This window comes from Phascolarctos cinereus, unplaced genomic scaffold (genome assembly GCF_003287225.1).
Source record: "Phascolarctos cinereus isolate Bilbo 61053 unplaced genomic scaffold, phaCin_HiC Scaffold_726;HRSCAF=1367, whole genome shotgun sequence".
NCBI classification, from domain to species: domain Eukaryota; kingdom Metazoa; phylum Chordata; class Mammalia; order Diprotodontia; family Phascolarctidae; genus Phascolarctos; species Phascolarctos cinereus.
The window spans coordinates 171569850-171587039 of record NW_027556098.1 but is presented as its reverse complement, the minus strand read 5'-3'; the positions used below and the strand labels follow the sequence as shown (position 1 = coordinate 171587039).

General features: G+C 37.3%; 1 protein-coding gene across 2 annotated transcripts in view; it reads right to left on the bottom strand.

Moving 5' to 3' along the window:
* Positions 1-3186: 3186 nt before the first annotated feature.
* The window catches only part of MBD5 (methyl-CpG binding domain protein 5), a 442356-nt gene continuing 428352 nt past the window's right edge, over positions 3187-17190 (bottom strand). For both annotated transcript variants that reach the window (XM_020984741.2, XM_020984744.2), the window contains exons 15-16: positions 9672-9747; positions 3187-5716 (exon numbers count right to left, since the gene is read on the bottom strand). In XM_020984741.2, coding sequence (XP_020840400.1) covers positions 5645-5716; positions 9672-9747 — 148 coding nt within the window. In that variant the 3' untranslated portion in view covers positions 3187-5644. The remainder of the gene's footprint in view (positions 5717-9671; positions 9748-17190) is intronic.

Sequence of the window (17190 nt, the reverse complement as noted above, 5' to 3'; positions counted from 1 at the left end):
TCTAGCTACATTCTGTTTTCCAACATTAGAATGCTCTTTAAATATGCCCTTCAAAATTTTCTGTGTCTCTCCTAAGCATGATAGCCTATAAATGGGAATATTACATGTTGGCTAGTACATTTGGCTAAATATTTCAATATTCATGCCTTGCTTTTTAACTGCTTCATAAAGGAAAACAACTGAGAAAATATTTAAAATTTCCCAACTTTTTGTGAAGGCAAAATTGCCTCCCCCCCAAAAAAAATTTGGAAGAGATAAGGAATTTAATTTCTTGGAAATTTTTATGTTCTCCTGGAACTTACTGAACAGATGTTATATAAAGAATTATGATGATCTTTGGAATGCTCTTTTTTCATTTTTTGAGTTATGTGAAACAATACATATTTTAATATCCGTTACTTGAAATGAGATTTTTTTTCTGGGTGCACATGCAATCATTTTTGAAGATTGAGTACAACCTCTATAGTTGTTATTAGTGCACACACATGTTATAAACCAAATTAAATATCTCAATCCCAAAAGGAAAGCAGTCAGACTCATTTGAACAACTTACAGTACCTGAATCTTCTTTTATCATCTGAAGTCATTGTTCAGTCTTCTTCAGATTTTTAGCCATACGTAGTTAGATAACTCACCTTTGAGTCATTACCTGGCATTCTCATAGGCATGATTCAACTGGATTTTGTTATCAGAAACATCAAGGATGCTTGTTATTAATGTGAATCTAGTGTAAGATTCTCTCTACCACAGAGAAAGATGTGTATCTTTGGCATCTCTTCAAGGAGCTGGATTTTTATTGACAGGTTGCAAAATATTGCTTTGTTTTGCCCAGATGTATGCTCCCCTTCTTCTGCTTATAACTGAGTCTCTTAAGATGTCACTCATGAGCCACCTTAACTTGCAATTCTCAGTCCAATTAATTTTTTTTTTTTTGAGGCAATTGGGATTAAGTGACTTGCCCAAGATCACATAGCTAGTAAGTGTCAAGTGTCTGAGGCCACATTTGAACTCAGGTCCTCCTGACTCCAAGGCTGGAGCTCTAGCCACTGTGTCCCCTAGCTGCCCCTGGTCCTATTAATCTAAAGAGGGCTTTCCAAGGTGTGTGGCAGTCAAATGTAACTAAAAAGTTAGAGAGAATTTTCTCCCTAAAGTTAGTTAAGACAGGGAAGGAACAACATGAGAGAAAACCATGTCTTTAAATTGTGAAGGATTCTATTTGGGTGGCAAATTATCCCTGAGGATTAATTCCTAGTACCAAAATATCTAATTGCAAGAAGAGCCCATTTGTGTAGGTTATTAATAAAGATTCTCTTGAATGTGAAAAAGGGTTTCAGTTAATTTAAAAACGCATTTGTTTTTCACAATGAAAGCTTTCACATAATTTTCTCTAAAAGTGTGCTCTTTTGGACCAAACTAAATTTGAAATGTAGGTATAGTGCAAACCACTCTCCTAAAAAGACAAGACTGCATATTTATGCTAAATACATAAATGCATGTTATTATAAAATGCATTTGTGTATTATGAAGCCATCTGGGATCAAATTTTGCAATTTATAGACGTCGCTACATCTACATTACGAATAATCTATTCGATCAATCATTTCTAGGTTTCAAAAGGATTTTTTAAGGTACACACATAGTGTGTATATGAATGCACAGCCACGTATTTGAAAATAAAGGTTAATATTATGAACAAATTTTTAAAATATTTGAAGATTATAATTTTGATATATATTTTTTTCATAACAGACTTCTTACTGTTACCAATGATTTGTATTTGAGCATATATATATATATATATATATAATGTCTCTTGGCTCACTGATTTAATATTCATTTTTGGGATGTTAACAAATAGGCATTACTGTTGTTCTTATCTCTGGCTAATACAGCTTATAAAATGAATGAAACAAGTGGCAAATTAAGTCAGCATTCAAATTCTGACTTAACTTTTTTTTTTAACATCTGAAAAATGAAAACAAGCGATGCATTCGAATGTTTTACAATACTAGCCTAAGTGGGCAATGTAAGGACAGCAGAGTGGAGTGGTAGTGTGGTCTAGTATCTTTCCTTTCTTTGAAAAAAAAAACCTCAACAACAAACGAAACAAAACCCTTTCAGAATCTTTAGTATCACTGTACAATTATTTGTGACTTTTTAGAAAGCACTGAAAGCTTCGAAAAATCATAAATGTGAATGGGGAATCTGACAAAATGATCCACAAAGAAAAATAATAGGGATCATCTAGGGGTATGGCTTTTGGGAGGTTCTATTGTCCTTATTAACACTCAGAAGGATTGTATTTTGGTGGGGGAGGAGGGAAGAGAAGCCACCATCACTATTGTGACTCACTGGCAGTCTCCAGCTTCTGCTTGTATTATCATGTTTGAATGTTAATGATGTGTTGGTGAAAAGATAAGAAAAATTTAGTTTGTAAATAATACAAAATTGGGTTTTTGAAGCAGAGTAAAAAGAGATCCACGACATCATGAGGGAATGTGCGTGCACTTTTCACATTGCAGGTGCTTGTCTTAATTTAGCATTTTCAGTCACAATGGGACTGAAGTGGGAACAAGAAAAAAAAATCCATTTAAACATAAGAAAATCCTGAATCACCTTTAACGGCAGCAGCCAGAAAGTCCAGAGTTGGAAGGCAAAAAGCTATTTGATTCTTACTTGTTCAGAAAAACCTAAAAATTAATCAGCGTTTGTTTAGCTCTCGTACTTGAGCTTTTTAGGGATGTAACACCCATATCATAGTCACATTTTCTTTTCCAGCAGGATAGGCTACTTTCTTTAAAGGGGAAAAAGGTTTTGTTTTGTATCAGTTCCATCTTTAGTTTAAAAAAAAAAGGAGCTGCTGTTAGGCAAAAAAGTATTCTAAGTAAGGAGGGCTTGCCTCCATCAAAAATGAATAGTATGCTTCAGTGCAGAGAGAAAGAAATGGCTCTATGGGCAAAATTCAAGTATGAGTGACCAGTTTTTTTAATTGTAAAGTAGGTGCAACATTTAAAAAAATGTTACAGCACTGCATGACCTGTAATGCTCACAATATTTACATTAACTGCTTACATGAAACCATAAAAACTCTAAAAGAGGAAAAAAAAACCTGTATGGACTGAAACAAACTACTCCTAGCACCCACATCAATGCCATTATTAACCAAGGAAATCAAGTGCACAAAGATACTTTACATAGTCTACTGATGTAAAGTATACATTGGTGAGACAGTACAAACCCAATTAGTTTAAAATGTCAAAAAAAAAAAAAAGGAAGGGTTGGTCAAATACAAACTCAGTTTTAGGACGGAGAAACAAAGCTTTCAAAACCGAAAAACAAAAAACCTAGATAAAAACACTCCCACAGGCACACACACTCCCACACATCCACACACATCCGCACACGTATGTGAATCCGTGAATAAAAACATCCGTGAAAGACAACACAGCAGAAAAGCAGGCTGGTACGGAAAATGGACAACATTAACTTTAAACATAACAAACACATCAACTTGTAACAAAAAGTGTTAACTAAACTACACAAAGAATCACTTCACATGAGTTTGCATGAAGGACCATGGCAAGGCTCCCTGCCATTACATAAAAGACAAAATGAACCTACCCCACAGAAGGAAGGGTTCCTGCCTCCAGGCCACTGTAGCTTAGTGTAGCTAATTGCATTCCATCAGGTTTGGGGAAGTGGGAGAGGGAGAGGGAAGGTAGGGGGATTTAGGAAGAAAAATGAAGAGCTATCTATGTGAGATACCGAAAGTCAGCCCAGTGGTAGTGCTCTGTGCTGTGGCCCAAAGAGTCCAGGTTCAGGAATGACTTTGGATCTCTCATTCCTTGGGTCAGTGGATCTCCGTCACAATACAGAAATGAAGAGTTTGGGCTCTGAGACTGGTGTGGGAAGATAAGCTGGAAAGATTCATGGATGCTCAGTGATCAAGTGTCTCCCTGCTCACAGCAGCACGGGCATTAACATCTGAACATTACTACTTACTCACTTGCTCTCCTAGCTAAAGCAAGAGCATCATGTTAATCATGGCTCTTACAGGGACCAAGTGTTTTGATGGGGAAAACATGGTGGTTCCAAGAACGAAGGGAGGGTAGATCCTTAGGACCCCGTTTCAATAGGCCTTCAACCTGGGCCAGGCTGGAGGAGTGAAACCTATGCTCTGCTGTCTGGGAGATGGGGTTGTACCACCACCACCACAAAAAATGTGAAGAAGACGGAAAATTATGTTGTGCTACATTTCTTATTAATTTTCTTGTACTTTACAATGGCTCACAGTTTTAGGTTTGTATATTTGTAGTGTATTATCTCCTCTCTACATTTGTTTCACATTTTTTACTTAATATAATATAAATAATTTGGTTAATAGATTTAACCTGCACATTTCAGCCACATTAATATATATAAGAATCTGTTAATGGTATAAATAATTCTTTAAATAAAATAAATCTGATATGTTACATAATACTGATAAAAAATTACCATTGCTAATAATTTTGTAAGCCACCTTAATGACTGGTTTAGTAATACTGTAGGATGGATGTGAAAACCATTTTGATGACATATGTATGTTTTTGTTAACTATAAAAATCAAAATGTATTTTGTCTTTAGCTAATAATGATTTCAAAATGGAGCCCTTGCCTCCAATGTATGTAAACAGGATGTTTTATCAGGTCAGATAATGTATGCTAATAAATGTAGTTTTTGAGAGTCAATGGTGGTGTATCATATAAGTGATGCAGTTCAACAGGTGGCTATGAAATTTTAACTACAGAAATGGCTGAATAAAATAGTCCATCTAAGATTTTTTTTTATAAAACCTATTCTACTTTAAAACTTAGGTAAAAAAAATATGCAACAAATGGTTGCAGTTTTTGAATTCTTAATTTAGACCTGTGAGCCCACATCCCCTTAGGAATCTGCAAGGTTGCACTCTCCTACAGAGACCCGAAATGGAGTACAGTACTTCCAGGCAAGGTTCATTCCAAACAGACAATATAAATGAACACTCAGTGGTGTGAAGTGTATGTCATAATTAAGGTATTACATAATCATGCCTTTTCTCTGCTGTTAAATACAAAAACAGCATCTTTTACATTATCATATAAAAGCATTTAGGCTGTATTTTTATTTATCACTTTACACTGGTAGTCTCTGGTATGTGTACTCAATAGAAACCAAAGAATTTTGTACACTATTTTTTTTGTACAATAAAAGATAAAGTGTGCATCAGGTACGCTTGTACATGACAATATTGTACAGTATTTACAATTCAGATATCACCATGAAATTCTGTATTATCTATATACATGATGAAAATTTCTCAGAAACATTTGGACTATTTCTTATAATCACAATTTTAGTATTATAGAAAAAAGGTTTTCAGTAATCACTTGATGCCTTGTTATTTTCATCTTTCAAGGATTTTGATTAGCTTATCCAGCACTCAGTATCCTTCCTGATCAGAAAAAAGTGGTACCACTGTTTCATTTAGCACCCGGTAGTGGTGACAGCTATCTGCCTTGCCCTAGATACTGATATAGTCATAGCTATACCAATACCTATCGACAGATATATGTGCATGTTCCTTTTGATAAATACTGGACCATCAAACAGAGACATTCAATGTTATCTGGAAATCTTCCTCCTCTTGGGTTTTGGAGGCTTCACTTGTCTATCTCCCTGTGGGATTTGGTGAACCTGAAAATACGGAAATGAGAAAAACTTAAGAGGTGCATATTACAAATACCACATGATTTCTAAAAAACAGCTATTTGACAGTAACACGCCCAGGTTAGGATTTTTAGTCACTCATCTGCACACTCTGCCCTGTCAGGGGATAAGTTCCCTTCTTCAACATCTGATAAGAACTCACTTGACCTATGGTCTAGTTCCAGTTTTGCTACTACCCAGATGTGTGACCTTGGGCAAGTCAATTAGCCTCTCTGGGCCTCATTTTCCTCATGTGTAAACCGAAGGGGTTGGATCAGCTGACCTCTAAGAGCCTTTTCAATTCTGACTTTCTCTGAGCCTATGACTTCCTTAAAGCAACAGTTGTGCCCACAGTCAATGTACTCCGTAATGAATCCCAGAACAGTAGAAAACTAAGAGTTGAACAGAGGATTAATAGAATAAACACAACATGCCACTACTCTCCAAATGAATTTAGGACACAAAAAAAGCATTCAGTTGTGGCTATGTATTTTCCCCTCTATGGATCATCAGACTAATGATTTTGTTTCAATGTGGAGAATGTATAAATTTAGTATGTGAAAATGTTTTATTTTTCATGGCTTCATCTTACATACTTTAACTGCTGAGGAAGGCCAAAGATTATTAAGGAATAAACACACAGCAACCCAGGAAAAGGCTGTTCATTAATTAGAATGATGAGGATGTAAAGCAGAATGCCACTTCCATCTGTTGGTGGATCTGGGATTGTGTAGGCTGGAGGAGCAGTCAATGGCCTACTCATCTTTAAATACTATGACTGGCATTGAAAATGTTGTTAAACTTCATGCCAGAATGAGCATGGGCAGGGCATGAGCTACTGCCAAAGTGGTGACTGTTGGGTGTGTGTGGAGGGGGCAGGAAATTGGGAGTCAGAGCCTCAATGCTCTAGGTCTCTTCTGTCTGAGGTCCAGGGAGGCTGGGCTAAGGGCCCTTGTGAAGTTGCAGCAGAGGCCACTGACTTCTGGAGTGTAATATGGTTAAAAAAATTTACATGTGTTACAAGACATATAAAATTGAGGATGTTTAGCTTCTTTGAAGGAACTAGAGAAGTTTCACTTACAGACAAGTCTCAGTAGGCAATATAATCACTATTACAAAATATCTGAAGGGTTATCATATGGAAGGGGTATAAGGCTTAAATTAATAGGATTTTAGACCTAGACGGGATCTGTGAGATCATTTAGTAAATTCACTCACTTTAGATGAAAAAAAAAATGAGGCTCAGAGTGGGTAAAAGTGATTTGCCCAAGGTCACGATGCTAGAAATGGCAAAGCTGGATTTCCAACCCACGTCTTTTGACTCTAAGTCCACTGCCCATGGTCTTCCAAGGACACAGCTAGTACTAAAGAAATGAGGGGAAGTTACAAGCAGGAAGACTTTGGGTCATATGAAGAAGGAACTTGGAGAAGGAAATGGCAAACCACTCCAGTCTCTTTGCCAAGAAAAGTCCACAAAAATGGGGTCACACAGTGTTGGTCGTGACTGAACAACAACCAAAAACCCCCTTATTAACAATGAGTGAAATCCAACAATGAAATGGACAAGGCTTTAAGTCATTAATGTTAATTAATAAATGGTCATTAAGTTCTCTGTCACTGGAGGTACTTGAAGGAGACTTTAATTAATATTTTGCTGGCATTACAGTCAATAATTCTAGAAATCTTGGGGGGCATTATTTTAGCGGGAGAAAAAAGGGACCATAAATAAAAGGAACCAGATTTTACTTGGACTTTGCTGTTCAACTGGAGCCCTTCTAAATGCACTGGGCCTACCTATACCCTTGAACCCAACTCTCCAACCATGGACCTGAGTGACAGTGAAGACTGCCCAGGGACTATTCAATTTCTGTCTGTACCTCTAGCACCTAGTTCAGTGCCCTGCAATATAAATGATTAATAAATGCTCATTGACTTGAATTGAAAATGTCATGAAGACAAAGATATTTGAACTGTTGACCAATAACCTTTTGTCCGAGGAAAAGAATGAAAGTGTTTTGCCCTAACTGTATTTTTGGGTAAATCATGTGCATCCTACTGAAGTCGGGGAATCACAATAAAGAGGAAAGAGCCATGGATTTGGAGTCATAGCTCAAATACCACTTCTGTCATCTACCTGCTGTGTGACTAGTCAATTAGTCTCTTTGAACCTCAAATTCCTAATCTATAAAATAAAGGGACTGGACCTGATGGCCTCTGAGATCTCTTCCAGCTTTAAATCTATGATCCTGGGAAATTCTGGCATAGCCTTGCTTCTTACTTTCCCTCCTAGTTTTTAAACCACTAATTTCATGTGAGCAGCTTGGTGGCACAGTAGATAGAGTGCTGTGTCTGGAGTCTGGAAGACCTAGTTCAAGTATGTCCTCAAACACTTACTAGCTGTTATGACCCTGGGCAAGTCTTTTAACTTCCATTTGATTCAGTTTCCTCAATTGTAAAATGGGGATAATAATAGCACCTACCTTCCAGGATTATTGTTAAGGATCAAATGAGATAATATTTGTAAAGTGCTTAGCATAATGCCTGCTACATAGCACTTAATAAATTATTTTTCCCTTCCCCCTTCCCTTCCTGGGAACAATGCTAACTGAAAATTTTATTTTAAAAAATGAGAACAAAGTTGTCTATAGTATTTGCTGTTATACAGTTCTACTGTAACAAATACAAATAATACTTAAGAGATATAGCTATCATAAAAATTTTTAATAGCTCTTAGGATATTAGGATTTAAGCAGATTTGTTAGAATTCAAAATAGGCATGAACAAACTTCCAAGTAAGCAGGAAAAAAGCCACCTTTCAATGTTTAACAATCCTGGATAATCAATATATTTAAAGGCTCTTCAAATTAATATTTCAGATTTCTATTAGTTTGCATAATTTCTGCATTAGAGAAGATATGAACTATGTAAGAATGGATTTGATTTCTCTCATATTTAGGATCATATGAATGAATGAAAAGGCATTTATTAAATGCTTATTACATACCAAGGAGTATGCTAAGTATTCAGACAGATTACAAGTAGAAAAGATAAATTATAGGATCTAAATCACAGACATCATCTAACACAAAAGCCTAATATTGTAAATAAGGAAGTTGGGGCCCATAGAGGTTGAGTGACTTATTTAGAATCACACGGATAATAAGTAGAGGAGCTAGGATTTGCACAAGTAAATCCAACATTCTTTTTGCTAATACTACTTTCTGCATATATGTGCCTTGAATATATATAAAATAAGAATGTTAAAAAGGTCATTACTTATTTACTACTAAATATTACTGAATTAAATTTGATTGCATCAGCATCTTGTGTTAAATTTTTTTTTTAAATCACAGTAGAAAGGAATGTATAGACCTAAGGATTCTTACCCACATATCTAGAAATCCTGGCTCTGCTACTTGCTCTCTGTGAGCCTTGGGCAAGTCTAACCTCTTGGGGTCTTAGTCTCCTCATTTGCAAAATGGAGGGTAGTAGACTACACAAACCTCTGAGGTTCCTTTCAGTCCTAAACTTAAGACACTGAGACTGCCTTTTCAATGAAATATTGTCAGTCCTATGGATGCTTATAAACTTAATATTTAATTATATTCGATGTAAACAATAACAAATATCAATATTTGTCATGGGGCAAATTAAAGCAAGGTATTATTAGCTGAGTTTTAATGTTTTGTCATTTAGACTCTAAAAGGAAATATAGACTTATCACATGTGACAGAAAAAAAATTACTTTCTGCGAATAAATATACAATTAACATTGATACATTTTTTCAAATTATTTTTAATGTTTCCTGATGCTAGTTATTTTTCCACCCTCTAATTTATTTAGGAAATTGTATCTGATCACCCAATAGCATCATCATAGAAGAAATGAAAACACCCTTCTTTTCAAAGCAGTGCACAGTAGAATGTAAAAACAGTCACTTACATTCCCAGATATTTTGTCCAGTTCACTCATGGCCTCATGAATAGCAGCTTCTAAATGGTTGTTTAGCTTTCCACTTCTAAAATTAGGGGGGAAAAATACCATATAGATTTAATACATTTTTCTCCGATTTTACCATTGTTCATTTTCAGGCTTTATGACATCAAAATCAAAACCAATTCCACCAGGGAGAAAGCAAGGTGTGGATATTAACAGTTGGCAGATTAGGTTTCATCGTACTGTATTTGTGATTCTTGCCTCTGACCAGGAAATACTCAGCACGCTATGTAAAATACAGGCATCTACATGAGACAGAATGTGGAAAAAGGCATGATCCTATAGAGTTTCTCCTCTTAGATTTTTCTCCCTCAAATTATGATGCTTTTTTGAAGAAAGATAGAACTAAATTCTTCAGGGCAGGCCCAACTCAGCCTGTCCCCTGAGCCGGCCCTCATGCCCCTCGGTAGAGGCTGACCCTTGTTTCTTCCAGCTCAGCTGAACGTTTATTTCATCCAACTTTAATAAACGGCAGATGAGCTGAATTGCAGGTACTGGCCACTAGGGAGCTCCCTCTCCCTTACTGCAACACTGCATGGCCTGGGCTTACACGCTAAGAACGAAATCCTCATTGGCATGAACAGCTTCGCTTTACCTACTCCCCTCAGCAGGAACCAGTTCCTACTCGGGCACTTATTTAATACTGTCCCTACTTTTTCCTTGGCTACAGTGACTTAATTCTTTTAAAGATCAAAATTAGAATTCCAGTAAACGCACACATATTCTTTCCTTTTTTCCCCCTCCTTTTTATTTTTGAACTAGATGTCCCATAGCCATTTCAAACTGAACATGTCCAAAAAAGAATTAATTTCCTTTTCCTTCAAACCCACCCCTTCTAGGACACTGGCACCATTCGAATCACTTAGTTTTGCAATCTTGGTGTCACGAACGATTAATGAAAAAGCATTTTTAAGTGCATCCTGAACAAAGCCTTGCTCTAAGCACTGGAGACACAAAGAGAAAAACAGACACTGTCCCTGCTCTCAAGAAGCTCACATTCTAATGGGGGTGATTAGGTTTGTGCTTGAATACTTCTAGTGGTGGGGAGACCACTACTTCATAAATAACTTATTCTTCTGCTAGACATTTTAAATTTGAAATTCTTCATTCTGTTGAACTGAAATCTTCTCTGTAATGTCTAACTATAGGCCTAATTCTGCCCTTTGAAGCTACACAGAATAATTTGAATACATCTTCTACAGGAGAGTGTTTGAACTTATCCATGACAACCACCATGTTCTTCCTGCTCCAATCTTCTCCAGGCCAAACACCCCTAGTTCCCTCAATACTTCTTCATACAACAAGTTTTCCAGTCACTTCAAATATCCAGTTACGCTTCTTTGGGCCCATTCCTATTTGCCAATGTCCCTTTGAAAAGGTGACACATAACTGAACACAACATCCCAAATTAATGCACCCAAAGATCATTTTAGCTTACACCGGTCATTCATTAACTGAATTATTACCTTATTCAACAAACATGTATTAAGCATATAACACATGCATTACATAGTGCTAAGCACTGAAGGAAGGCAAAAAATAAATATGACATGGTCCCTGCACTCAGAAAGTTTAAAATATAGTAGACTACTGATTTTATTGAGTTTATTGTCAATCAAAACCCATGAGTCCTTTTCATATGACCTAAGTCATATCTTCTAATCTTATATTTAACATGGTACAAGATTTTGTATCTATCATTATCAAATTTCACTTTAAGTCTTTTAAGATCTCGTTTTCTTTATCCAACACATTGTTGATTATTCCCATCTCTGTGCCACCTGAAGATCTGATAAGTGTGCCAAATGTATCTACATCTCTGTTACCCATAAAAGTATTGAATAGAATATGGGTGAAGAGAGAATTCTGAAGCCCACCACTAGAGGACTCTCTAGATTGACAATGATCAGTAACTGGCACTTTGGGAATAATCATTCAAGAAGCTGGGGCTCTCCTTTTTTGGGGGGGCAATTGGGGTTAAGTGACTTGCCCTGGGTCACACAGCTAGTAAGTGTCAAGTGTTTGGTCTGAGGCTGGATCTGAACTCAGGTCCTCCTGACTTCAGAGCCGGTGCTCTATCCACTGCGCCACCTAGCTGCCCTGGGGCTCTCCTTAACTATCCTTACTTCACTCACATTGATGCCATCTTGTTCAGAATGGTATTATGAGAGACTGTCAAATGCCTTCATAATTAAGATTATAGATTTAGAGCTAGAATGGGTATTAGAGATCATCGAGTCCAATTCTCTATCCCCACCTCCCTCTTCCAGATGAGGTCTGAGGAAGTTATGTGACTTGCCCAAGATCACACAGGAGATAATTAGCAAAGTTATGAACAGAGAATTGTACTTAGCTTTTTAACCCCAAATTTCTGTGCCCTTTCCATTACACCCAAAGGCAGGCATTAGTGTCCATTGAACAATTCAATTAAGCGATTCAACAAATATTTATTAAATGCCTTCTTTGTGAAAGGCACTGTGCTAGGCACTAGAAGTACAGACAAAAATGAAAGTCTCTACCCTCAATGAGGAGAGAAGGGGGAGACAAAGATAAATATAATACCAGGTATAAGGCAGGAAATGGAGGCAAAGAAGAGATCCAAAGGGTTCTAAGAATATTTGAAGGACAGGACAGCTATGTTTATGAAAGAATATCCCATAGAGGAGGCAGGAGCTGACCTCTCTCCCTTGTTCCCCTGCCCCCAACTTTGTTTCTTATACATCAAACATCATTCTCTTTAGTTTTAAACATTTTTTTAAAGGTCATTTTTTTTATTGGGGGGGGGGTCTGACCTTATTAAAAATATACAACTTTGCACAGATATTGATATGCCAGGTTAATAAATTATAAGGGATTGCTTCATTTAATTTTTGGTTGTTGACTTTTTTCCCTGTTGAAAAATTTGAGAATGTCATTGATATTGTTTAAGGAGGAAATCTGGTTATGACGGACTTGGTTAAAGTACAGATTTACTCTGGTATATAATCTCATGGGCTATTACTATTATTCATAGCTATTGATGGCCAAATATGTATATGACAGAGGCACCAAGGAATGAATAGTGTACAGCAATTAACTTAAAAGGACAGGTTCTTTGCCCCAAATGGTTGGCCTGGGTGGCTTATAAATTCCCTTCCAAATGCAATTCTATGATGCTATGAAAGATCAAAGGAGACTATGCTGTCAGATACAAAGAGAATAGGAATAGATTGCTAACTAATTCTAGATCTCAAACAAAAGTTAAGGTGTATTTGTTATACAATAAAACAATAGAATACAAATCAAAATCTTTTATTTGAAGCAGGAAAAGGTTTATGTGTTTGGTTTTTCCCCAGATGTTTTGCTATTATTGGCCATGAGCAGCAGGGTGAAAAGAGCATTAGACAAGTCCTAAGAAGGAAGCAGGGCTGGAATCTCACTTCTGATGCTCCCTGGGGATGTAGCCATGGGTGAGGAGCTCAACCTCCTAAGCTTTCTTGTTTGCAAAATGAAGACAATGATGCCTGTAGTGTTTTGTATCATCACTGGAGAATCAAAGGAGATGATGCGTGTAATGATGTAAATGTACATCATATAGTTCAAAGCCATAAATCAGCCAGCTAGGACTTCTATTGTCTGGCAGTCCTCCTCTGGCGCCTCCTTGTGGTGCAGAAATGTCACTGGATTTCTAGAGTGACACATGAGCTTTGGCGCAGGTTCTATTATGCTGGAAGGATGTTGAATATGTTTCTGATACAGACTCCATTTATTTTCCAAGGTCCAGACTAGCTGAGTACATAAAAGCTTATTACCAGTAGGTTAGCCACCAGATGATTAATTCTTGTGCCATGACAACACATGAAGCAAGCAAAAATAAAAAATGGCCTTCAGTCTCATTTACCTTCCTTATACTTTTATAGTGATGGAAGCCAAAGAGGAAGCAAAGGATGATGCTAAGAATTTTTAGAGTGTCTTTAAACATAAAGTAAATTGTTGGTTCTCTAAATGTAAGAACCTTGTCCAATGACCACCGAGTGAATACACTGCTGGAGAAATTGAATTGTATCAGTCTCAACATTTTTGCTATAAATGAAATCAAGAGGAAAAAAAGCTGCAAGTAAGTGGAGCTTAGAGGCAAATAGAGATGCTGGGTTTATGGTAGGCTCAAAGAAATATAATTTCAAGTAGGTAGGCTATAAACCTAAGAGCCCTCCGTATACAGTGCACACAGCATGCCATATGGTCCACACAACCATAATCCTGGGGAGGAAAATTTGTCAAAAAAGGGACCATCATCCTCCCTATCCTGCCCTCCCCACCAGGGAAGCTAGAGCTAGGGGACTAGTAGTGCCTCTTAGACCACCAAACTGGTTACCAGTCTTGCCTTTGCTGTCATCATCTAGGGGATCAACACTTGTGGAGATGTGCTGTCAAATGCCTCTGTAGTTCAGCCTCAGTTTCCTCCGAGTTATGGCTCACCATTAAGATCCTTAGCATTGTCAACATTAGAAACAGATCTGATTTTAACAATAGAAATGGTATAAAAGATGGTACAATACTATCAACTTTGCTGCTGCACCTTAGGAGTGTTTGAGGCTTTCCACTTGACTTGCAGACTAAACTCCCTTATATATGTTGTTTCCCTCTTTTAGAATGTGAGCTCCTTGATGGCAAGGACTGTCTTTCTCCTATGTTTTTTTTCTATTCCTATTTTCCAGTGCTTGGCATAGAGCTTTGTAGATAGCAAGCACTTAATAAAAGCTCTTCTTTTATTCACTTATTTCATTATATTGCTCACAAAAAGGCAACCATGAAAATAATTTCAGTTTATGCTCCAACATCTGTTATGGAGGATGAGGAGGTAGAAAAATTCTATATAGACCTCATATGCTCCTTGATGACTTCAATGAAAATATAAAAAATGCTGGGAAATACGGCCCAGGAGTAAAAATCAAAGAGGACAAAGGCCTGTATGTTACTAAACCAGTGGATAAGGGGAATGTTAAAGATACATATTTTACATAGACTTTAGTAAAGCTTTCGAAAACATTTCATACTGTTCTTGTGGAGAAGATAAAGAGATGTAGACTAAATAATAATGTAGTTAGATGGATTAAGGTCTCAAAAAGTAGTTGTTAATGGTTCAATGTCTGTGCTTGTTTTTTGCTGTTTAACATTTTTATCAATGACTTGGATAAAGGCATAGATAACAATAGATGACATAAACCTGGGAGGGCTAGCTCAGACAATGGAGAAGAGTTAAGGGGTCCCAAAATATCTTGTTAAGCTATAGCACCGGGATATACCTAGTAAGATAAAGTTTAATAGGGACAAATGTGGAGTCTGAAACTTGGGTAAAAGTAATTACTTTCACACATAAAAGATGAGGAAGGCATGGTTAGACAATAGCTGTCTTGAAAAAGATCCGGGGAGTGTAGTGGACTGTGAACTCAATGAGTCTGCAGTGTGATATGGCAGGAAAAAAAGCTGATAACCCTGTCTCCTTGGACCCCTGCCTTTTTTTTTTTTGGCTCTCTTGGTTCTGCTCCACTTTTGTGACTACTCTTTCATTAGATCCTCTTTTTCCTTCCTTCTGTTATGTGTGCTCACTCCTCAAAGCTCTTTCTTAGGCCCTCTTCTTTTCTTGCTCTACACTTCTGGTCAGCATTAGCTACCAAGGGTTTAGTTGTTCTCTCTATTTAGACAGTTTCCTAATCTATACATCCAGGTCTCCATCCCTCTACTCTGAACTTGAGTTCTACATTACTGTCTGCTGGACAGCTCTTCCTGAATGTCCTCTAGCTTCTTCAAACTTTCTCATTCCCATTGAAAGCGTCTTAGTACTTAGTACCGATCTTCGTACTGACCCAGGCTCACACCTCAGCTTTTACTCTTGCTTCCATATCCAACCAATTGCCAGCCTTGTTGATTCCATCTCCTCTTTGCTACTCACATTGACTCCCAGTTCCAGTCCTAGTTACTAGTCTTGCTGCTTTCAGTTTCTTCCCTCTCTGATCTATTTTTACATAGCTATAAAATTGAGATGACCACGTCACCTCCCTATTAAAAAAAAAAAACCAAACAACTCAACAAACCAAACTTCAAGGCTTCTTGCTGCTTCTGGGATAAAGTATCAACTTCTCAGCCTGCCATTTAAAGTCCTCCGAAATCTGGCTACCACTTGTCTGTCCAGTTGCAGATCAAATTGCTCCTTTTAACACACTGTTAAACAAACCACCCTGCTAGTTGTTCCCTTTACACAGGGGCATTCCGTGCCTCTGCAGCAGAGATGACTCCCATGTCTGAAATGCTCTCCAGTCTCCCCATGGATTATGAAAACCTTACTGTCCTTGAGAAGACAGTTCAGGCATCCCCTCACACACTCAAGGCCTTTCCTAATCGCCCCTGTTGTCATCACTCTCTACTTCTTGAAATTTCTTTGTATTATTTTGTTTATAAATTTCCTTTACTTGTCTGTGAACACAGATTGTTGGGCTGGCCGATCCAAGCCAATGTCAGAATGTATAAGGAGGAAATTTAACTACATGTTACTCTTAGAAATAACAAGAACTAAAAAGAAATCATGAAATACTAGATGCGGAACATGCTGGAATTCAAGAACATTTCCATTACAGTGTAATCAATGATTCTAGCAATACCATTGGTTGTAATGCTTGGGTGGAGGTAGAGTGACAACAATTAATTGCAAACTTAAAAACAATATTTTATCCTTTAAAAAAGTTAAATAGGTACGCTAATACATTGTTGGTGGAGTTGTGAAATGATCCAACCATTCTGGAGAACAATTTGGAACTATGCCCAAAGGGCTACAAAAATGTGCATACCCTTTGATCCAGCAATAGCACTTCTAGGGCTATATCCCAAAGAGATCAAACAAATGGGAAAAGGACCCATATGTACAAAAATATACATAGCAGCTCTTTTTGTGGTGGCAAAGAATTGGAAATTGAGAGGATGCCCATCAACTGGGGAATGGCTGAGCAAGTTGTGGTATATGAATGTAATGGAATACTATTGTGCTATAAGAAATGATGAACAGGCTGACTTCAGAAAAACCTGGAAAGACGTATATGGTCTGATGCTGAGTGAAGTGAGCAGAACCAAGAGGACTTTGTACACAATAACAGCCACGTTATGCAATGACTAAGATTGTTAAACTGAACCTTTCTCAGCATTATGAGGATCTAAGACATTTCCAGAGGCCTCGGGATGGATAAGGCTGTTCACATTCAAAGAAAGAACTATGGAAGTCGAATCGCTATTACTTATTTTTACCTTCTGTTCAGTTTTGTTTCCTCCTTCTGATGGTCCCTTGTATTGTTTTTAATTTTCACTTACAACTTCACTAATGTGAAAATATGTTTAATGCGTATGTAAACGTAAAGCCTATATCAGATTGTGCGTCGTCTTGGGGAGGGTGGGGGGGGAGGAAAAGGGAGAAAAATTTTCAACTCAAAAGCATATG